Source organism: Salvelinus fontinalis, chromosome 19 (assembly GCF_029448725.1).
Source record: "Salvelinus fontinalis isolate EN_2023a chromosome 19, ASM2944872v1, whole genome shotgun sequence".
In the NCBI taxonomy this organism is placed as follows: Eukaryota; Metazoa; Chordata; class Actinopteri; order Salmoniformes; family Salmonidae; genus Salvelinus; species Salvelinus fontinalis.
The window spans coordinates 45,283,791-45,307,541 of NC_074683.1; the positions used below are offsets into that span (position 1 = coordinate 45,283,791).

The 23,751-nt window shown below is 43.4% G+C and overlaps 1 protein-coding gene across 2 annotated transcripts in view; it reads right to left on the reverse strand.

The window, feature by feature from the left end:
* Positions 1 to 3,815: 3,815 nt before the first annotated feature.
* The window catches only part of LOC129816812 (cholecystokinin receptor-like), a 56,158-nt gene continuing 36,222 nt past the window's right edge, over positions 3,816 to 23,751 (reverse strand). The window contains exons 3-6 of one of the 2 annotated variants that reach the window (XR_008753612.1): positions 16,157 to 16,421; positions 9,667 to 9,794; positions 5,137 to 6,860; positions 3,816 to 4,211 (exon numbers count right to left, since the gene is read on the reverse strand). Coding sequence is in view for 1 of the 2 variants with exons in the window: in XM_055871722.1 (XP_055727697.1) it covers positions 6,304 to 6,860; positions 9,667 to 9,794; positions 16,157 to 16,421 (950 nt within the window). In the remaining variant the exon portion in view is untranslated. Of the gene's footprint in view, positions 4,212 to 4,855; positions 6,861 to 9,666; positions 9,795 to 16,156; positions 16,422 to 23,751 lie in introns of those variants that run through there. The other variant, XM_055871722.1, reaches the window with a different exon arrangement.

The window sequence follows — 23,751 nt, forward strand, 5'->3', positions numbered from 1 at the left end:
AGATAGGAGACAGTGTGAGTGTGTGTAGCAAAGTCATAACACTGAACATTCTCTCTGCCACCATTGAGAAATCAGCATCTCATATCTGACGTTGAGGGCTTTCCAAACCTGGACTACCGCCCTAATGCATTAAGCATTCTTTAGGCATACGCCACCAGCAGAGGCATTAATATCTCATGTCTCTTGTGTGTGTGGGTGGGTGGGTGTGTGTGAGTGTGTGTGAGAAAGAGAGATCCCACTCATTTACCTCTGTTTCAATGTGTTCCACAGAATGTTGCTTCCACTGGGATAGAGAGTAAGTAAGTCTGTGTTATTTGTCTTTGTTCTCATAAAACCATAATGGAAGGAGCTAGAGAGGTCATTGGAGTAGTGCATTGCCTTATCTTCCTACAAGATGTAATGCAAAGATGCACTCACAAAATGAAATCAAAATCAAGATCACAGTGTATAAATCAGACCCATATCCCGCCAAGTTACTTTACACCTTTGCCTGAATCTGATGAATGTTCCTCTCTCTACCCCGCACACTCTCTCATGCTCCCCGGGCTCTGCTCTGACATCTGGGGGACATCTGCTTAAAGTACATTCTCTCTCCAGCCTGAATGTCTGCCTGAAAACCCTCTCTGCTCACTACTCTGCTCTCTGCTCTCTCATTCTGTCCCTGCATACACACTCCAGGCTGAAGCCTTCCCCACGACTCTGACATCTATGCCACAGTTAGCAGATGAAAGGGGAACAGAGAGAAACAGAGAAGGTCAGTGGGCAGATCTGAGTGCCTCCGGTGCGCTGAGGATGAGTAGTAATTAGTCAACAGTGTCCGTCTGAGTAAAGCTTGGGGAAGGCTTTGAGTGTGACTCCTCTTCCCCTCTCTCCCTGGAGGGGACGATTTTTAACACAACACACTCTATTTTTTGCTGGAGGAGGAGGAGCGTGAGCAGCAGATGGTTGTTATTCAGCAGCGATAATGTTTAGCCAAGGAGAGGAGGAGATACTGAATAATTGTTTTTCAAAGAAAACCTGTCCTATACTCTACACTCAGCCTCAGAGATGAAGGATGAAGGTCCCATGCCATCTAATCACCGTCTCTTGACCCAGTCCCCTAGATTAAGGCAAAGTTATGTTTCTACATGGTCTACTTACAACACAATATCAACAATGGAGATTAAAACAAATCATGAGAGACTTTAGATTCCATACAGGCAGCCACACACAACAGGCCCTTGTCTGTACTGCTCAAATACATTATGGACCTGCGGTCGTCAAATATTACCTGACAAAAGCACACCATACATCTTTCTTTGTGAAATTGACAGCATTCCACTCACACGGGCTGAGGTCACAACACAATTAGTACAAGCAGAGTGGACGAGGCAGAGACTAAGGGGTGTGTCTGAAATGGAACCCTATCACCTAAATAGTGCACTACTTTTAGCCATAGTGCATTATGTAGGGAATAAGATGCCATTTAAGACGCAACCACATGCATGAAGGAAAACGCCAACCTGACCAAGAGAAATGCCCAAAAGAGAGCATCTAATATGAAGTATAATGTGTAGCATTCTGTAGCCAGACAAAAGACAAGACATAATAAGGGTATGTTCGTAGCTCAGAGAGAGCAGTCATGTTCAGTCAAAAACATCTGATTTGAATTTGAAAATGGGACACGCAAATTTGAAACCGTCAGCCTCCAAATAATATAATCTACAACATTATGTAATTCTTACAGAGCTGCATAAGCAGGTGATTTGGGCTAAATATAGACTGTAACAAATTGCTGTAGGCGGAGAAAGAATCTCACGCTCATTAACATACTGTATTTTGAGGCGTGTCCCATTGGTGAGAATGCTATAGCCCACAGAATACAGTACCATATCATATTTTTAGAGTCTAAAAACTTTGCCCTTTAAATCTACAGTAACTTACTGGCTAAAGGTGCTGCTAGGAATTTACTGTAATTCAGTGCCATCCCACAAACTACAGTGCCATACTATATTTTTGGAATCTAAAAACCTTTTCCTGTTAATCTACAGTAATTTACTGGCTACTGTGCTGCCTGTAATTTATTGTAATTCAGTACCACCTCACAGAATACAGTACCATACTGTATTTTGGGAGCACTACATATTTTATATTGTTGTTTTTGGCTCATTAATATATTTTTAGGCATGCCTTGTAAGAAGCTATATTTATTGCACCTGTTATTGAGAGTACTGTACCAATTTAAATGAAATGTGGTAATAGTACCCTAACAATGTAATGTGTGTAAGAGACAGATCAGAGTGGCAGCCAGTCTCAAACCTCGAACGGTTGAGTTTTTAGCCATGTACTTTTGATCTGTTTTGCCCTGTAGTCACAGCCAGTTTAGAAGCCTTTGTTTGGGCCTCTACACATGCAAGTGATATAAAACAAAACAAATATTTTTTCGTCTGCTGTAATATATATATATAAAAAAACTAAAACCTTTATTTAACTAGGCAAGTCAGTTAAGAACAAATTATTATTTTCAATGACAGCCTAGGAACAGTGGATTAACTGCCTTGTTCAGGGGCAGAACGCAGATTTCTACATTGTCAGCTTAGGGATTCAATCTTGCAACCTTTCAGTTACTAGTTCAACGCTCTAGCCACTAGGCTACCTGTTGCCCTGAACAAGGCACTGCTGGCAATTACTGTAATTTTATTACAATACCATTTAACAATAAAGTACTGTATTGCTGTATGTTTACTGCAGCATTCTGCAAATTATGGTGCATTGTGGTTAATGTTTGTTGTAGTGGAAAGAATTGCTGGCTCTTTAACATATTTAGAGGCATACCTTGTCACTGGCTATATTTGTTGCACATGTTAGTGAGAATACTGTACCAATTGAACTGGAATGTGGTAGTAGTGCCCTAACAATTGACTATGTATATATACGGGACAGATCAGAGTGGCAGTAAGTCTTAAACCTTTACTGGTTAAATGTTTGCCAAGTCCTTTTGATCTGGTTTGCCCTGCAGCCACTGCTAGTTTTGGAAGCCTTTGTTTAGGCCTCTGGAAGTGCAACTGATATAAAACTCTAAATAATCATAAAAGTTCTGTAACATACAAATACCTAGTAGCCCCCTGCTTGCATCAATCACATGTAATTACAGTAAAATACTATGAACTACCAATATTATGATTACAGTAGCATTTACTTTCTTATAGTACAGCAGGGAATTTTTACAGCACTGTGCTGTACCATTGCTCTGAATTACAGAAACTTACAGGAAGCTGGTGGCAAGTTATTGTGAATATTACAGTAACGTACTTGGCACTAGCCAGAGATGGGCAAAGATACATCAAAAGGTATCTTGTAACAAATAAAAAATACCTTAAAGACCAATGTTTCCTTAACTACAATAACATTCTCAGTAATGGTTACAGAAACATTTTACTTTTACTTGTTATGACAGTAATGTTTTTTTCTCCATCAACCTCCTCCACCATTTAACAAGTGACATCAATAAGGGATCATAGCTATCACCTGGATTCACCTGGTCAGTCTATGTCATGGAAAGAGCAGGTGTTCCTAATGTTTTGTACACTCAGTGTGTATGTTCTTGTTTATCTAACTTAGTTTTATGCACTGACTGTAAGTCGCTCTGGACAAGAGCATCTGCCAAATGATCTAAAATGTAAAAATGAACACTTGCAAAGCACATTGATTGGTATTATTCTAATGAGCTCTATTCTATTTTTTATCAAATGTGACTTTTGGGGGGGGGGGCGGAGAACATACACACTGAGTGTACAAAACATTAGGAACACCTGCTCTTTCCATGACATAGACTGACCAGGTGAATCCATGTGAAAGCTATGATCCCTTTTTGATGTCACTTGTTAAATCTACTTCAATCAGTGTCGATGAAGGTGAGCTAATTGAGACATGGATTGTGTAGGTGTTCCCTTCAGAGGGTGTATGGGTACGCCAAAGATTTAAGTGCCTTTGAACGGAGTATGGTAGTAGGTGTCAGGTGCACCGGTTTGAGTGTGTCAAGAACTGCAATGTGGCTTGTTCTTTCACGCTCAAGAGTTTCCCCATGTGTATCAGGAATGGTCCACCACCCAAAGGACATCCAGCCAACTTGGTACAACTGTCGGAAGCATTGGAGTCAACATTGGCCAGCATCCCTGTGGAACGCTTTTGACACCTTGTAGAGTCCATGCCCAGACGAATGGAGAGTGTTCCTAGGGAAAAAGGGGATGCAACTCAATATTAATGTTTTGTACACTCTGTTTTATTGTCACACATACACTGTACATTCCAGAAATACAGCATGTTTCTGTAGTCAGGTGTTCCAGTAATATGCTGTAAATTGGTATTTTAGTAAAGGTCCTGTAAATCTACAGGCTTCTGTGCTGCCAGTATTTTACTGTATGAATTACAGTACATTTTTGACAGTTTAGATGACACTGAAGCCAATCAGTAATGTCTGTAGAATCTTTTCCCTGCTCAGCTGAGTAACCTTACGCAACCTGTTAGCAGCAACACAAACACACACACCAACAGTGCAGTGGATACATGGACAACATGGTGCTTTAGATGGCAACAGAGCACATGCACACAACAGAGCACATGCACTGTACACAACAGAGCACATGCACTGTACACAACAGAGCACATGCACTGTACACAACAGAACACATGCACTGTACACAACAGAGCACATGCACACAACAGAGCACATGCACTGTACACAACAGAGCACATGCACTGTACACAACAGAGCACATGCACTGTACACAACAGAGCACATGCACTGTACACAACAGAGCACATGCACTGTACACAACAGAGCACATACACTGTACACAACAGAGCACATGCACACAACAGAGCACATGCACTGTACACAACAGAGCACATGCACTGTACACAACAGAGCACATGCACTGTACACAACAGAGCACATACACTGTACACAACAGGTCAATGATATGCAACACAAGTCGTTGTCATCAGTTTTCTGCAGAGACCGAGCTGTTTTTGAAAAAGCAAGGATGCAACTCTAAAAGAGACAAAGGCAGTCTACCATGATTACAAATGAGCTGGATCCAGACTAACAGCCAAATATACAGTAACAGTACCTCCCTAATACCCCACATGACTTACTTTCATTATCGCTGCTGTCTTCGGTAAGGTAAGGTTGGTTTGGTAGCAGTTGAGTCTGGCCTCCAATCCAGTCTGGCTAAGACCATGATGTAGCAACACCGTATTTACAACGTCCGTCATGAATTACATAATCCACAGCACAGCAAACAGATGACACTCAAAGAAAGATCAGCATTTACAGGCACGCACTGACAGTCCACACCAGAGTTTCTCATCATCAGGACATTGACAACACTAATAATAAGCACATAATCAGCATTATAAAAACCCAAAGCCACGTGAAAATAAGTAGAAGCTTTGCAAATGGTATTACTAATACTATTCCTCAAGCTACTGCACTGCAACCCCATAGCGTATCATTCAGGAATACACCCCCCTACCAACACATAACACTTTTATACCATCCTAATATTAGTTCCCATCCTATATCAGGGGTTCATCAGTAAAAATTAATGCAAGCTGTTTTCATGAGTCCCAGATGATAACAAAATAACTACATAGGCTACATATACCAATGAATGAAACATTGTTTTCCATCACTTGGGACAAATGCTAATGAAAAAGTGCTATTATATTTCCATTATTTTCTTTTGTTTTGCAACTATTTAACAGTGTATAATTGTCCTTTTCCTTTTGGGTATGTTGGGTGTGCATTCTCCATAGGTCATGAGTACCCTTTTTTAATGGACTACAGGTTTGATCTACCCATTGACATAGAGTAGGTTAGTTTAACTAGATAATACATCTCTGAGCCAATTGGTCTTGACATTAGCATTATAGACTGTGGGTGCATCTTCCCTAGCCTTGGGCAGTATACTGGGGGAATTTTGAAATTCTGACGGTATGATTTCAAATACCGTAAATATATAAATGCTATGCCACTGCTTATGGCATAGCATTTATATATATGTTAAATAAGTCAATCACCTCCTGGATCAAGATCCCTGCTGCCCAAATTTGTTTCGTGAGTAAAGAAATAAGAATTGTTTAAATGTTTTGTTGGTGTTGTTTTTTTGCTTTTGAAAATAAATAGCGCCGCTTGTGTGCAATGCCGGTAATAACTTGTACCCCGGTATGGTACAGGAATGGTAGGAAGGTATGAAAATCTGGATACCGCCCGAACATAATCTTATATCACATATCTCTCTGGTCTCTCCTGTCCCCCAGTCAGTCAGTGATCCCTCCCTCAGCACGCCCCATAGTGCTGACTGTAGTGTAACTAAACTTGGACATGGACACCCCCAAAGCCATTGCGTCCTCCTCTCCATCCCGCAGACCTTGGCGTCGGCAGGGCGGACGACAGCAGCAGGCGAAGGTGGCAAGCAGCGACTTGCGGAAACGAGTGTTCATGAAGCAGTAGATGATGGGGTTAACGCAGGCCGAGGTGTAGGACAGTAGGTGGATGAAGGAGATGGGTGCACCAGAGAGGGCACGGCGGGCAGAGGCTGAGTGGAAAGCCTTCCAGGTGTTGGCGCAGTAGAGTGGCATCCAGCACAGGAAGAACAGAGCCACGATCACCACCAGCATCCGGATCACACGCTTCTTGGCTAGGAGCTTGGCCTCTGAGTTGTTGCTGCGGGCATGCTCCACTTTGGATGTGCTCGCCGTAGATGATGTCAGAGTGGACATCTTCATGGAGTGTGGACGCTTGGACACCTGGACGTAGCAACCATCGCCGTCGTCACTGCCGCAAGACACGGTGCCGGTCAGGCCATTCTTTAGACCTGTGTATGGGGCGAGCAAAGAAGAGGTCAAGTAGAGGTCCAAAACTGTGGTGAGGGGTCAGATCAATTACGCTCCGTAACTAATCATTTCAGAAGTTCACAAAAGTCTATGATCCATTTAACACCCCATACATCTGAATTGAGGCAAAACGAGCCACACACACATCCCCTGCTTATCTGTACTTTCCACCTGTACCAGGTTTCTTCTCTTCCGTGTCTGATAATTGGCACAATTTAAAGATCCCAGTGGAAATTATTTCTGTGAATCATGCTTCTTAAAAACAGTCGCTCACCTTAATTGACACGGCGATGAATCACCATAAAACCTGCGTCATCTTACATCTGAGGGCTAATGTGCCTTCGCATTCTCTCTTTCTCTATATCACAACCCCCCTTGTCCCTCACTCTCTCATATTGGACAGACAGATGGTGAAGGCGACGCATTCTGCCATCAGCCAGTTTCATCCTCTAATGAAGCAACAGCAGCAAATACACTCTACATATTTGATCATCCTAGCTATTTCACTTAGGAGCCGATTACGACCCGAGTTAAACATGCTTAAATGGAACATCAGTTCCTTTTTATGCACCTTTCCCTCTATGCGTATTCTCACCTTGAACAGGTACGAGAATAACATGCTATTCACCCACTAGATCAAAGAAGTTAAGGTGTGGCAGAGGTGCGTCTATAGATACGCCATATTTTGACCTTGACTTAATTCCCTAATAATTCCACCACCTTTTCCCACGGTGAAAATATGAATAAGGTCTAGCAACCTGTTGGTTCCAAGTGGAACAACATCTAATTTTTTTAACGATAAAAAAACACCATTCTCCATGCACTGTAATTTACAAATTGATAGTAGCTATTGATAAGAGCTAGGTAAATGAGTAAGTCATTTGGATAAGGGGATTGTAAATATAAATGATAATTGTTTTAATCTATTTTATCTTATGATCGCTGGAGACAAATGTGAAACCAGTTACATGGCAGCAAACTGAAGCATATCAACATGTCTCCTTTTCCACAGTGAAGTTTATGAAACGCTGGCCTTATAACTTGCAGATATGAAATGTGGAAACCCAAGCTATAGGCTTCTGTAGCCATGTCCAAATGACAGTATAATGCCAACCTACCGAGTAGGATTTATGATTTCTACAATATGTTTTATTATATTATATAATTATAATCCCAGACGTTTCACTGTATTTTTTAAATGTTGTATTATGTTAAATATTAGCCACTATCGGTAGCCACCATCAGTTATACCAACATACATTAATAACTGTCACTTTAGTGTTAGTTTCCTTACATTTTGCATCATTCCATTATATCGTTAGTTTACCTTTCTTTCCTCATATTTGTGTGATTGTTCCTGAGGATTGCTAACAATAGTGCACGATATTAGGCTAACGGATTACAAGTTGTGCAATCATTTGGAACATGTAACCTTTTTGAATCATTTTGGAACGTAGACCACACGTAGCAGTTTAAACCTGGAGCCTGGTATATGGTTCACTACGACTGAACAGTTGTCATCACAGTTCTATGGTTAGTGAGGATTATTAAGGTAGATATATAGGAATACTGGTCAACCCCTATTGTACACTTTAATCACTTTCCAATATTTCGTGGAAAGAAACAAATATGGTTACTTTCAGGATATATATTATGTTCATCAATATATTTTGTGTGTAAAGGCTCTCTAAACCATTTTTTATTATTATTCATAAATACTTTCCTAACCCTAAATAATATACAAGATCAGAGTATCTACCAATTGGTACTGAAAAGGAGACGAATTTGCATGTATTTAGATGGTTTTCTTTCATTGATCCCTATTCTGAACCTGTTTTCTCAATACATATTCTAGTTTGTCTTTCTAGACAATTCTAACGTGAGAATTCAAGTTAATGGAACACCATATTTAAAGGAATGGCTTTAGATACAGTAAATGTACTGAAAACCCTATTGAATGAAATGAGAAAATCTTTGGCCAGTTGGCCAGAAAGTGGGAGAGTTTTCTGCAGTTGAATTCAATTAATTCAGTGCGTGTCATGGAGCCCCACCTGCAAAGCCTGTTACGCACCTGCATATAGTAAGTCTGAATATCAACTTCTAAGATGTGCTGAAATGAAAACGTGTAAAAAAGGATTTGATTTTGTAAATCTGAATTGAGCCCTTTCATAATGACTAACGAGTATTTTGCTCAAACCTGCAACACATTACCATGATTGTACTGCTAATAAAATGTTTATTCTGTGTGAACATAATTAGGATTTCATGCTGATAAACCAGAGAGAGAGAGAGAGAGAGAGAGAGAGAGAGAGAGAGAGAGAGAGAGAGAGAGAGAGAGAGAGAGAGAGAGAGAGAGAGAGAGAGAGAGAGAGAGAGAGAGAGAGAGAGAGAGAGAGAGGAGAGAGAGAGAGAGAGAGAGAGAGAGAGAGAGAGAGAGAGAGAGAGAGGAGGAGAGAGAGAGAGAAGAGAGAGAGAAGAGAGAGAGAGAGAGAGAGAGAGAGAGCGAGAGAGAGAGAGAGAGAGAGAGAGAGCGAGAGAGAGAGAGAGAGAGAGAGAGAGAGAGAGAGAGAGAGAGGGCACTCAAATCCAAGATAATCTGGATCATAATTAAAACATCTGGGAAACACTAATGGGCAGAAACTAGAAGATACACAATATGTTCAGTACTAAAATTCTAACATTTGTTGTTCATGCCAATTCCGCATTCTAATGTATTCTCACTAACCCAGCTGCTGAAAGAAGTGAATACATGTGTGAATAATTACATAACAGTAATGAAGGACTCACCGGGGGATGATGTCTTCTGACCCAGCTCAAACTGGATTCCCCGGTACAGCTCTCTGGAGATAAGTCCATAGGCTACGATCATCACAACACCCGGAACAACAAAGAGCGTAAGCAGCAACATCATGTTCCTGGGACACACACAGGAACTGGGATTAACAAGTCAGTTGTACCTTACCCCTCTAATGATTAAGGTTAGGACTTTTGGAGGATAAGCTGATCCTAGATCTGTGCCTGAGGACAGCTTCCACAAGGAGTACTGATATATCTATTTTTTTTAACCTTTATTTAACTAGGCAAGTCAGTAAAGAACAAATTATTATTTACAATGACGGCCTACCCGGCCAAACCCTAACCTGGACGACGCTGGGCCAATTGTGCCCTGCCCTATGGGACTCCCAATCACAGCCGGTTGTGATACCGCTTGGAATCGAACCAGGGTCTGTAGGGATGCCTCTAGCAGTAAGATGCAATGCCTTAGACCACTGTGTCACTCGGGAGTCTATGATAGATGCATAAAAGAAGAGGGCTCGCTTACGGGAGACTTCCAGAAAGAGGTTAGGCAGTTCTTGAATATCTTTGCTGGGATTCAACCGGTGGAGACATGACATAATGGTTACTACCAATGTTTCCTCTAAGCTGTGTGAGTGTGCTGGCTTGCAGCACCCCTTGGACTGCCATACAGAAGAAATATCAGCCCGTGCTGAGAAGCACGAGATTGAACTCCACTCAACTTTCTAATTGACCCCTTTAGTTAAGACTATCAACGTTTTCCTCTACTGTGGGAATTGCCAATATTAGCCACTTTCAATGCAACATAACAAAACAAAACAAACTATGCAAGACTTAGTATGCAAATCTAACTATGCAAGAGGTTTTATTGTAGGGAGAATGCACCAGAGTAGTATTCTATTGCATTGACAGGCACGACTCAGCCCATACTCTACAGACCGGTGTGGTATAACCAATCAGAGCTGCAGTACCCCTATATGCAAATAGACCATTGCTATATATGGTCTGTGCCATTCACTTTGAACTGGACTGTGTTTACAGCAAGAGTGGTCGTGAGTAGATGTGCTTGTTGTGAGATCAAAGCGAGAGCTGCATGTAGCCATGTGTGCACAGTTGTTCATATTCTTTGCTAGTAAGGGAGTTATTAGCCGAGTTATAGCTCATTTCTAGTCAGCAATGGGGAGTAGTTGCTTTCTACAAGAGCACAAAACGTGTGCATTTCTAGCCATCTTTGAAAGTCAGGTAAAGAGCATTTTTTCTGTCTCAAAGGGGCAGGGTTATATTTTGAGACAGGCTTGAATAAGCTAAGTAGCCAATAGACAGAGGGTAGCATAATTTTTCTGATTCTCTGTAATAATTGTATGGGAATAATAATGAGCTTTATTTTGTAAAAGGGTTTCTTGTATCAAACAACACATTTTCATTCACCTCCTTGCCTGAAGGATAAGTGACTACTACTTATTGTCAAGCCCTGCATATATTTTCCTAAAGTTTCACAGAATGTAGGCCAACCACACATTGGCTGCTGCTGTAGGCTGAATTATAGAACAGCTATTTCCATAAATGTTGTGGGATGCATTTTCACCATTGTTTTTGATGGTAGGCCACTCTGATAGGCCTACATAGTGATAAAATAGCCACAGTAGCCTACTTTGCCACTGTTATAACTGTAACTTAAAGCAGGTACAGCCTCAGTGTTCACAATAAACCTATGCCAGAAGTTGTACAGAATTTTGACAATGTTCGAGTTTGTGCTCAGTAGATCTGAAATTTGCTCAGTGCTGAAAAAAATTGCAGGGAATATTGGTTACTACCCTAACACTATAGAAGACACCACAATGTTGTTTCTTATACTATCCATTCCAACCAGTTGTCATCATGAAGGACAAAATATGTGGAAAGAGGAACTCTAAATAGATTTGTAAGCGTAATGTCTTGATTGTGAATATTCTATATATTATACTCTCTTCTCCAGAGGACACGTGGGATAAAATAACTTTACAACAGATAAAGTATTTTGTCTTGTATTAGTTCTCTGTCACAAGAACAGCCAATAATCACATCGACATAATAGCTCCTTCTCCTTGACTCAGACACAAGCAGGTGGCTTCTGGGAATAATGAAGTGCTTCACAATAAAAGCCTTAAACGGGTACAATCAATTCTAGTGACTAAATACAATTTCAGAATACAAGTAATAGTGCCAAAACCAAGGCTACATCTTCCTAGAAACATTGATCTGGTGAATTGAGAATGGGAATTGGTAGAATTAAACTACCGCTCTTGGGAAAGTCACATGAATGATAGCCTTAATAGCTCATTGAAAAAAAATTGTGTTTTCCTTTGAAGAGTTACCACGGCCATTATAATTATATTCCTCAATCATAAGAGAGCCGGTAGCAGTTTAGAATAATTTGATTTCCATGCATTTTCCATTGAAATGTTTTTTCTTCTTTTTGGTTCGTAGTGTTCTAGCCTTTGTAACTCACAATTAAACCCTGAGGGGAAGAAAAGGTCAAGAGAACGTTTTCTGCATTTGATTCATCTCAAAAGCGATTTCAAATGGATGTCTGACAACCGAGTGTCACGTTCCTGACCTATTTATGTTAGTTTTTGTGTGTTAGTTGGTCAGGACGTGAGGTTGGGTGGGCATTCTATGTTATCTGTTTCTATGTTGGTTTTGGTTTGCCTGGTATGGCTCTTGATTAGAGGCAGGTGGTTTGCGTTTGCCTCTAATTAAGAGTCATATTTAGGTAGGGCATTCTCACTGTTTGTTTGTGGGTGATTGTCTCCTATGTCTGTATGTATGTTCGTACCACATGGGACTGTAGCGTTTGTTTGTTTCGTTTCGTTTCGATGTCGTCCGTTTCCTGTACGTAAGTTTATGTTTAGTTATGTAAGTTTATGTTCAGGTCTCGTCAACGTCGTTTTGTTATTTTGTAGTTTTGCAAGTGTTTGTTTCGTTTCGTGTTGCCATCTTTATCGTTGTGTTAATAAAGATGGCTTATTTCCCAAAGCCTGCGTTTTGGTCTGAGGATCCTTCTCTCCTCACCTCATCTGAGGATGAGGAGAGCGTCACCCGTTACACCGAGAGGTTGGAGAGGAACCCCAGAGAGCCCTGTGAATGACAGCACTGGATGTTAACACACAGTGGAAGACAGAACACACTTAACAAGTTAACATTTACATGTACGAGTTCCTCAGAGAGCGGGGATGAGGGATGAGGGATGATGAGATGAGGAATGAAGGGTTGAGGGGAGGCAGAGAGAGAGGTAAAGAGAGACAGACAGACAAACAGATGGAGAAGGGACGAGGAGGCAATAGAGAAAGAGCAATGAAGAAGATGGAGAAGAAGAATTAGAGGGTTAGAGAGATCGTAAGATGTGAAAGAGAGTAAGGGGTTGAGAGGTTATGAGGTTAGCGAGGCCGAGACCGGAGGTAGTACTGGTGGAGATACTGGAGGGCGATGCATAAACCGTGAGACTAGGCTACCCCTGAGCCTGCTTTGGAGGGAAAGACCCAAACAAAACAAAACTGTTGAGGTGTGGTTCTCTCTCAAGGCTCTCTTACTGACTATAACAATGGAAGTCGTGCCGTTTAAGATGAGGGAGGATGTTCATTTTTTTTATGCGCATGGCCTTATTTGTATTACAGCATATTGGATGACTGTTATTCATATTCTATTCACCTAGTTCAATGTAACATCATTGATACTCAACTTTTCCCTATACCCATCATGAGGTTACTAGAACCTAGCCTAGGAATGAAAGTTTACAGCATAGGTGCACACAGGTCGAGAGAAAGATTTGAGGTGACAGACATTGACAGATGGACAGACAGTGACACATTCTATATTGCCTTGCACACTCTTGCCTGCATCTAGCTGATCTAAGCTGTAATCATTAGTCCAACAGTTGCAAATGAGAAGTTCTATTGAAAGAACTCAGGTATGTTTATCCCCGTTTCGTTACGTTTGCTTCCATTTAAGAAAAGTTTTTCAACAGAATCTAAGGAATGAATACACCCCTGATCACACGCAAATAGTTCACTTTCATAGCCACAGAAACAGCCTGTTGTATTCCTTCTCGCATCTACATGCTCTCCTCCTCTCACCTGTCCCTTCGCCTGTGGACTTTAATGCAGAACACATCAGCTGTCTGTGACCAGGTAAAAAAAAAAATCAAACCTTCATATCATAACCGCTACAGACAGCCTACATTGTTGTCACCACATTGGCTAAAGTAACGTCATAGTCAACATAGCTAATAGAACAACTGCATTAGTAAACCTTCTACAATCATGCAGTACAGTGTACAGACAGTAAGCAGTTTAGCAGTTACACCGGCAGGCAATAATTTAGTCAAACATAAAGCTTACCTAGAAGAGTTCCAGTGTTGGATAGTCATAGCCAGCTAGCTAACATAGCATCCATCTGGTTGAGCAGGGTGTTTGAGTTTGCAAAACTGGCTAGCTGCATTTGCTAGCTAAGTAAGTGAAAGTGAAAGAGAAAAAAAGGACAAAATATAGCTAACGGTAACTAATCCTATTCCGCACAAGGCTGCAATGAAAACTAATGGGACTGTAGCAACTGTGTTTACATCAAAATCTGGGGTGTGAACTACGTTTCTATTTAAGCGTTGATTGACTCAATAGTATTGGAGAAAAGTTGAAAAAACGGACCCCTCCAAGGATGTACTTTAAATTGTGACGTGTCATGACGCAATGTACAGCACGCATAAAGCAACTAATTCTGTGTCTTACAACCTCTCTCCACAAGGTGCAGTTCTTCTCTCACTGTTTAAAAATAAGAAAGGGACAGGGAAGGGGTATACCTAGTAATTTTTTGCGTCATCACTGCAAGCCATCATGACTCTCAAAAGCTGTGACAGCCGCTATTTACTTCTGAAGATAACTTTACCACCGCCCTAATAAACTGATTCATATTCGACACAAATCTTCAAATAGGTACGTAATGACACATTATATAAACTCTTTATAGTATTTTATTTACATTTTAGAGGTGATAAGGTGATAAGAAAAAAGCTGTTTCCCCACACAAAATATCTCTCTATTTCACTATCACGCAATAGAGTTCGCTTCCCCACCCACCATTTTTAAAAAGACCCGACGGAGCTCATTGCCTTCTTGAATCATGCAGAGATGGGCATCATGAAGGTTCTCGTCATTGATTTTGTTGGAAAGGGGAGAAATTGTGCTTTACAATGGTATTGATATTACAGTTGATCTGGAAGGTATTACGTTTTTTGAGCTTTAAAATAAGGTCAATTATACAAACCAGTGCGATGTACAAAAGTGAGTAAGTTAACGTTAGTTCTCTCTCTCTCGCTCCTCATTCATTTTTTAATAAATTAATTTGTTCAAAACTGTTCAACTATTGTCTTTCTCTCCCTTTGAATCTACTACTTACCACAGTTTATGCACTGCAGTGCTAGCTAGCTGTAGCGTATGTGTTCATTACTAGATTTATTCTATGATCCTTTGATTGGGTGGACAACATGTCAGTCCATGCTGCAAGAGCTCTGATAGGTTGGAGGATGTCCTCCAGAAGTTGGCAGAATTACTGTGTAAGTCTATGGAATGGGGTGCGAACCATGAGCCTCCTAGATTTTGTATTGAAGTCAATGCACCCAGAGGAGTTTGGAAGCTAGCTGTCCTCTGGCTACACCATAGTGCTACCCTACAAAGTGCTGCTGAGGCTACCATAGACCTTCATTGCAAAACAGTATTTTAAACAATTATTTGGTGACGTGAATATTTTTATGTATAGTTTTATGTAAAAAGGATAACTTTTTAAATGTTTCACTATTTTGATTTCTATGAAATTCACTGAGGAGGATGTCCTCGCCTTCCTCCACTGAAGAGCCTCCACTGGACTATAGCTGTTCTTTTCTGTAGACTGGAAAGTCTCAAGTGTCTTTTTCTCACAGGACTTCACTCCACCAATAAGTGGTTATGGCAGTAGGCTACCAATATAAAATAATAATGAGAGAACAGCAGTACGTCTTGTACTGTACACAGGCTGTGTCTAATTTCTTCCCTAGAGGAGTCCTACAGTCATCCACAATGCACCTGGTGACGTGGGATGCACTTCTACTACAATGACAGATTAATGGCTTCTCTGGTGGGAAATGGTCAGCTGGAGTACAAGTTTAAATTATTTTGCTGTTGAGAGCATTCTAGTGATCGGTTTATATTCTACTGTGTATACAAACACAATATTTCTGTATCATCAATTCATAAGTGTAGGCAGATTTTCCTTTCTTTGTAAATACAGTTACATCCAAACCCCATAAAATTAAGTATTAGGAAAACAGTAGTAAGCAAAAAGTAAGATGAGGATGAGTATGTACCCATCCACACACACCCACACTCCCCACCCACCCAAACACACCCACCTACACACACACACACACACACACACGCATACACACACACACGCATACACAGGCACACACACTCACCAGGTCTGCTCCACCTCCCTGTGGGGCCAAATATGGCGACACATGCGTGCGATGGTGATGTTGTCCTTCAGGGGGACATGGACCAGGTGGCTGAACACCGGGTAGGGGCTCATGATCATGAAGGACAGCAGCCAGGTGGCAGTAATCACCCGGTAGGCATGGGAACGGGTCTGCCACGCCCGTGACTTTAGCGGGTTGCAGATGGCGCTGTAGCGCTCAATTGCTATGGCAACCAGGCTGAAGGTGGAGATACTCACGGAAACACCTGTTGGAAAATAAAGAAAAAGTAACTAGATAACAAACAAAACTTAAGAGTTTAGATTATACACAGTTGAAGTCGGAAGTTTACATACACCTTAGCCAAATAGTTTTAAACTCAGTTTTTCACATTTGCTGACATTTAATCCTAGTAAAAATTCCCTGTCTTAGGTCAGTTAGGATCACCACTTTATTTTAAGAATGTGAAATGTCAGAATAATAGTAGACAGAATGATTTGTTTCAGCTTTTATTTATTTCATCACATTCCCAGTGGGTCAGAAGTTCACATACACTCAATTAGTATTTGGTAGAATTGCCTTTAAATTGATTAACTTGGGTCAAACGTGTCAGGAAGCCTTCCACAAGCTTCCTACAAGACATTTGGTGAATTTCGGCCCATTCCTCCTGACAGAGATGGTGAAAATGAGTCAGGTTTCTAGGCCTCCTTGCTCGCACACGTTTTTTTCAGTTCTGCCCACAAATTTTCTATAGGATTGAGGTCAGGGCTTTGTGATGGCCGCTCCAATACCTTGACTTTGTTGTCCTTAAGCCATTTTACCACGACTTTGGCAGTATGCTTGGGGTCATTGTCCATTTGGAAGATCCATTTGCGACCAAGCTTTAACTTCCTGACGGATGTCTTGAGATGTTGCTTAAAAATATCCAGATAATTTTCCTTCCCTCATGATGCCATCTATTTTGTGAAGTGCACCAGTCCCTCCTGCAGCAAGTAACTCCACAACATCATGCTGCCACCTCCGTGCTTCACGGTTGGGATGGTGTTCTTCGGCTTGCAAGCCTCCCCCTTTTTCCTCAAAACATAGCGATGGTCATTATGGCCAAACAGTTCTATTTTTGTTTCATCAGACCAGAGGACATTTCTCCAAAAGTTTGATCTTTGTCCCCATGTGCAGTTGCAAACCGTGGTCTGGCTTTTCTATGGCGGTTTTGGAGCAGTGGCTTCTTCCTTGTTGAACGGCCTTTCAGGTTCTGTTGATATAGGACTTGTTTTACTGTGGATATAGATACTTTGTACTTGTTTCCTCCAGCATCTTCACAAGGTCCTTTGCTGTTGTTCTGGGATTGATTTGCACTTTTTGCACCAAAGTACGTTCATTTATCGGAGACAGAATGCGTCTCCTTCCTGAGCGGTATGACGGCTGCATGGTCTCATGGTGTTTATACTTGCGCACTATTGTTTGTACAGATGAATGTGGTAGTTTCAGGCGTTAGTAAATTGCTCCCAAGGATGAACCAGACTTGTGGAGGTCTACAAGTATTTTTCTGAGATCTTGCCTGATTTCTTTTGACTTTCCCATGATGTCAAGCAAAGAAGCACTGAGTTTGAAGGTAGGCCTTGAAATACATCCACAGGTACACCTCCAATTGACTCAAATTATGTCAATTAGCCTTTCAGAAACTTATAAAGCCATGTCATCATTTTCTGGAATTTTCCAAGCTGTTTAATAAAGGCACAGTCAACTTAGTGTACGTAAACTTCTGACCCAATGGAATTGTGATACAGTGAATTAAAAGTGAAATAATCTGTCTGTAAACAATTGTTGGAAAAATTACTTTGTCCCATACATGGGTTACTGAGCTGAAGGAGCAGCCCCCCAGCTACACCACCATCAGCCCAGACACAGAGCTTCTACAGGACCAGATCAACCAGTGCAGGACACAGCTGAAGAACTTTGTCCAGGAGCTGAGAGAGAGCCTTACCACAGCGCTTGAGGAGGTAAAGGCCACCATGAGGAGAGAGCTGGTGCAGGTAAAGGAGGAGATGGAAAAGGAGTTATCTGTCATCAAGAGAGTGCTACAGCACAGAGAACAGACTGTAGACACTCCCAGAGAGAAGCTGCAGCCCCTCACCACCCCTTATACCCCCACTGACCCACCTTTACCCACTACCCCCCCATACCGACAACACTTTACCCACACCCCCAGTCAACAAGGAGACTCACATGGGGACACCTACTACAGAGAAAAGCTCTCTGGCCCTCCCGACACACCCCCACACACCCCTCCATGTACACAGGCCCTGTGTACTCCAGCCCCAGACCGTAAACGCACTAATCTGGTAAAACCCACTGAGGTGGCCATCCTCATTGACTCAAATGGGAAATTCATCCAAGAAGATAAACTCTTCCCCCAACACAAGGTGTGCAAAATATGGTGCCCAAAATCACAGGATGCACTCCACATCCTGTCCCAGACTGACTTTGGCACACCAGGCCACATTATTATTAACACCGGCACCAACAACCTGCGAGAGGAGCAGGAGAGAGTAGGCAGCCTGGTCAACAGAGTAGCAGAGAGGGCCTCTGAGTGGTTCCCCAACTCTCACATCACCATCTCCACTCTGCTGCCCCGCAAAGACTTTCATCCCCGTACCATTCAGAAAGTCAACGCTGACATCACCAGAGGGTGTGGCCTACTCCCGAACGTGCACGTTGCTCACCACCCAACAATCACCCCAGAGCATCTGCACGACCACTCCCACCTGAGGAAGCAGACAGTAGGGATGTTTGCCAAGTCTCTAAAGGACGTGGCACTTGGTAGACAAACACCCTATGCCGCACTGCACAGAGGACCACCCAGAGACACCTACCAGACCACTGCACCAACAAGGAGCCCCAGCCCCACCAGTCCCAGCGCACTCCACAGGCCCCACCCACCATCAGAGCATCACCACTTCCATCGGCTTAGCCAGACCGGACCGGGCCGAGCCTACTACCCTGCACCAGACCACCACCCCTACCAGACCAGAGAGGAAGCCTCCTCCTCCACTCCACAGGGCCCAACAGCAGGACCAGCGCAGCTACGCAGAGGTCGTCAGAGGACAGGAGAACCCTGTAGGATTAAGTGAGATTAAACAGCTCCTCCAATACATCTGCACTAAACTGCACTAAACACACACGGCCGCATGCATGCACACACACACACACACACACACACACACACACACACACACACACACACACACACACACACACACACACACACACACACACACACACACACACACACACACACACACACACACACACACACACACACACACACACACCTATTGTACTAGAATTGACTAAAATAAGACTTGAATAAGAATATTTATATATAAAACAGAAAGAATGTTAGCTGCTATCCGGTTTATCTCACTCTTAACAATGCATTAGTTAGTAGTTACTGTATTTCTGACTGCTATTCTTTCTTTTGGAACATGAAATCGCTATCAGTTAGCATGTGGAACATTCAGGGCCTAAACTCATCAACCTTTGGACTGAAGAGTTTACTGGAGTTCAACAAAAATCTTAAAGATGTTGACTTCATCATTCTGCAGGAGACATGGTGTAAGGCTGACATTGTCACTCACTGTCCCACAGGCTACAGAGAGGTAATTGTGCCATCACAGAAACACAGCTCTGTCAATAGAGGCAGAGACTCTGGAGGATTGATCATTTGGTACAAATCCGAACTACAAAATCTAATTGATCCCCTCAAAATTGGTAAATATCACATTTGGTTAAAACTGAAAAAAGAACTTGTACTGACAGAAAAAGATGTGTTCCTTTGCGCAATATATATCCCCCGCTCAGAATCCCCATATTACTCAGATGAGATCTTCCCCACCCTTGAGGAAGAGACGTGCTATTTCCAGGCCCAGGGAAATGTGCTCATCTGTGGGGACACAAATGCGCGCACAGAAACACTACCTGATCTAACGAGCACACGAGGGGACAGCTTTATTACAGGCCATACTGTTTCTAACTGTCTTAATCTCCCCCATAGAAACAACAGTGACAGCACCATCAACAACAACAGAAGGGATCTGTTGCAGCTCTGTAGAAGCCTGGGTCTGTACTCTGTCATTGGTAGGTTACGGGGGGACTCTTTGGGGAGATTCACCTACTGCTCACCTCTTGGCCACAGTACAGTATGGTCACAGACATTGACCCCTTCTCTCTCAGCTCATTCACTGTCAAGCCACTAACACCTCTGTCTGATCACAGCCAAATTACGTTGTTCCTCAAAAGAACAGACCTGGAAACAACCAGACATTCACAGCCCAGTAAGCTGTACAACATCAGACATTCACAGCCCAGTAAGCTGTACAACATCAGACATTCACAGCCCAGTAAGCTGTACAACATCAGAAATTCATACAGATGGGCCCAAAACAGCACAGAAGAATACCGGAAAGCAACCAGTAACCAAAATATCCAAACACTCTTAGATAACTTTCTGGAAACCATATTCACTCACAGTAAAGAAGGCATCAATCTAGCAATACAAAACATCAACTATATATTCAGGCAAAAGGCAAAAGAAGCACAATTGAAATTGATAAAAAACGAAACAAAAAAGATCACAGATGACAACTGGTTTGAGGCAGATTGTAAAATTATAAGGAAAAAAATTAGAACACTATCCAACCAAAAGCACAGAGACACAAATAATGGTGAATTACGCATTCATTACTGTGAGACTTTAAAACTCTATGAACGTACACTCAGAACAAAAAAAGCACAGTACAACAGCAAGCAGCTGACACTAATTGAGGAGTCCATAAACACAAACAACTTCTGGCAAATTGGAAAAAAAAAAAAAAATCTAAACAAGAGGAATTAGCGATTCAAAATCGTGACATATGGACAACTCATTTTAAAACACTCTACAACAACGTTCAAATTGACACAAACGCAGAACAACGCCAAATTCATGAGAAGTTGAATGGATTAGAAAAAGCTATAAAGGACAATCAAAATTCATTGGACTCCCCAATTACTGACCAGGAGCTCTATAAGAAACTTCAGGCTCTCAAATCTAAAAAAAACATGCATACCTGATGGCATCCTAAATCAGATGCTCAAACTCACTAGTGCAAAATTTCAATTGGCTATATTAAAACTACAGTACCTGTCGTGGCAGAATCAGATTTAGCTAGGTAACATAGTGTCACGTTCCTGACCTGTTTCTGTTAGTTTTGTATATGTTAGTTGGTCAGGACGTGAGTTTGGGTGGGCAGTCTATGTTTTCTGTTTGTGTGTTTGTTTAAGGGTTGCCTGGTATGGCTCTCAATTAGAGGCAGGTGTTTGGCGTTTCCTCTAATTGAGAGTCATATTAAGGTAGGTGTTTTCACACTGTTTGTGGTGGGTGGCTGTCTCCTGTGTTAGTGTTTGTTGCACCATACGGGACTGCTTCGTGCGTTCTTCGTTGTATGTAGTCATTTTTTCCTGTTGTGCGTTCTTCGTGTTTTATGTAAGTTCGTATGTTCAGGTTTGTCTACATTCGTTTTGTTATTTTGTTAATTATTTCAAGTGGTTTCGTTTCGTGTTTTTCCCGTCTTGTTTAATTAAAATTATGTCATTTCAAAACGCTGCGCCTTGGTTCAATCCATGCTCCTCCTCTTCGGATGAAGAGGAAGAGGAGTACCGTTACAGACCCACCCACCAAATTACCAGAACCAAGCAGCGTAATACACAGGACTACTGGACTTGGGAGGACGAGCTGGATGGAAAAGGACCTTGGGCTCAACCAGGGGAATATCGCCGCCCCAAAGCTGAGCTGGAGGCAGCGAAAGCAGAGAGGCGGCGATATGAGGAGGCAGCAAGGAAGCAAGGCTGGAGACCGGAGAATCAAGCCCAAAACTGCAGATATGAAGGTATGCGGCTAGCAAGGAAGCCCGAGAAGAAACCCCCAAAATTTCTTGGGGGGGGGATAAGAGGTAGTGGGCCAAGGGCAGATAGGAGACCTGCGCCCACTTCCCAGGCTAACCGTGGAGAGCGGGAGTACGGGCAGACGCCGTGTTACGCAGTAGAGCGCACGGTGTCTCCTGTACGTGTGCACAGCCCGGTGCGGGTTATTCCACCTCCCCGCATTGGTAGGGCTAGATTGGGCATTGAGCCAGGTGCCATGATGCCGGCTCAACGCGTCTGGTCTCCAGTGCGTCTCCTCGGGCCGGCATACATGGCACCAGCCTTACGCATGGTGTCCCCGGTTCGCCGACATAGCCCGGTGCGGGTTATTCCACCTCCCCGCACTGGTCGGGCGACGGGGAGCATTCAACCAGGTAAGGTTGGGCAGGCTCAATGCTCAAGGGAGCCAGTACGCTTACACGGTCCGGTATTTCCGGCGCTACCTCCTCGCCCCAGCCCAGTACCACCAGTGCCTACACCACGCACCAGGCTTCCAGTGCATCGCCAGAGCCCTGTTCCTCCTCCACGCACTCTTCCTATGGTGCGTGTCTCCAGTCCAGTGCCTCCAGTTCCGGCACCACGCACTAAGCCACCTGTGCGTCTCCAGAGCCCTGTACACACTGTTCCTTCTCCCCGTACTCGTCCTGATGTGCGTGCCCTCAGTCCGGTGCCACCAGTGCCGGTACCACGCACCAGGCAAATAGTACGCTTTGAGAATCCAGTGTGCCCTGTCCCTGCTCCCCGCACTAGCATGAAGGTGCGTGTCCTTAGCCCGGTGCCTCCAGTTCCGGCACCACGCACCAGGCCTACAGTGCGTCTCAGCCGGCCAGAGTCTGCCGTCTGCACAGCGATGCCTGAACTGCCCGTCTGCCAAGCGCCATCTGAGCCATCAGTCTACCCAGCGCCATCTGAGCCATCCGTCTACCCAGCGCCATCTGAGCCATCCGTCTACCCAGCGCCATCTGAGCCATCTGTCTACCCAGCGCCATCTGAGCCATCCGTCTGCCCCGAGCCATTAGAGCCGCCCATCTGTCCCGAGCCGTCAGAGCCGTTCGTCAGTCAGGAGCCGCTAGAGCCATTCGTCAGACAGGATCTGCCAGAGCCGCCAACCAGACAGGATCTGCCAGAGCCGCCAACCAGACAGGATCTGCCAGAGCCGCTAACCAGACAGGATCTGCCAGAGCCGCCAACCAGTCATGTGCAGCCAGATCCGCCAGCCAGCCATGTGCAGCCAGATCCGCCAGCCAGCCATGTGCAGCCAGATCCGCCAGCCAGCCATGAGCGTCCAGAGCCGTCAGCCAGCCATGAGCGTCCAGAGCCGTCAGCCAGCCATGAGCGTCCAGAGCCGTCAGCCAGCCATGAGCGTCCAGAGCGGTCAGCCAGCCATGAGCGTCCAGAGCCGTCAGCCAGTCATGAGCTGTCCCTCAGCCCAGAGCGGCTATTTATCCAGAACTGCCCCTCAGTCCAGAGCTGTCTCTCTGTCCGGAGCTGCCCTTCAGTCCGGAGTTGCCCCTCTATCCTGAGCTACCTCTCTATCCTGACCTACCTCTCTGTCCTTAGCTATATCTCTGTCCTGAGCTACCTTATCCCGGTGCTGCCCCTTGTCCCGGTGCTGCCCCTTATCTTAAGGTTACCTT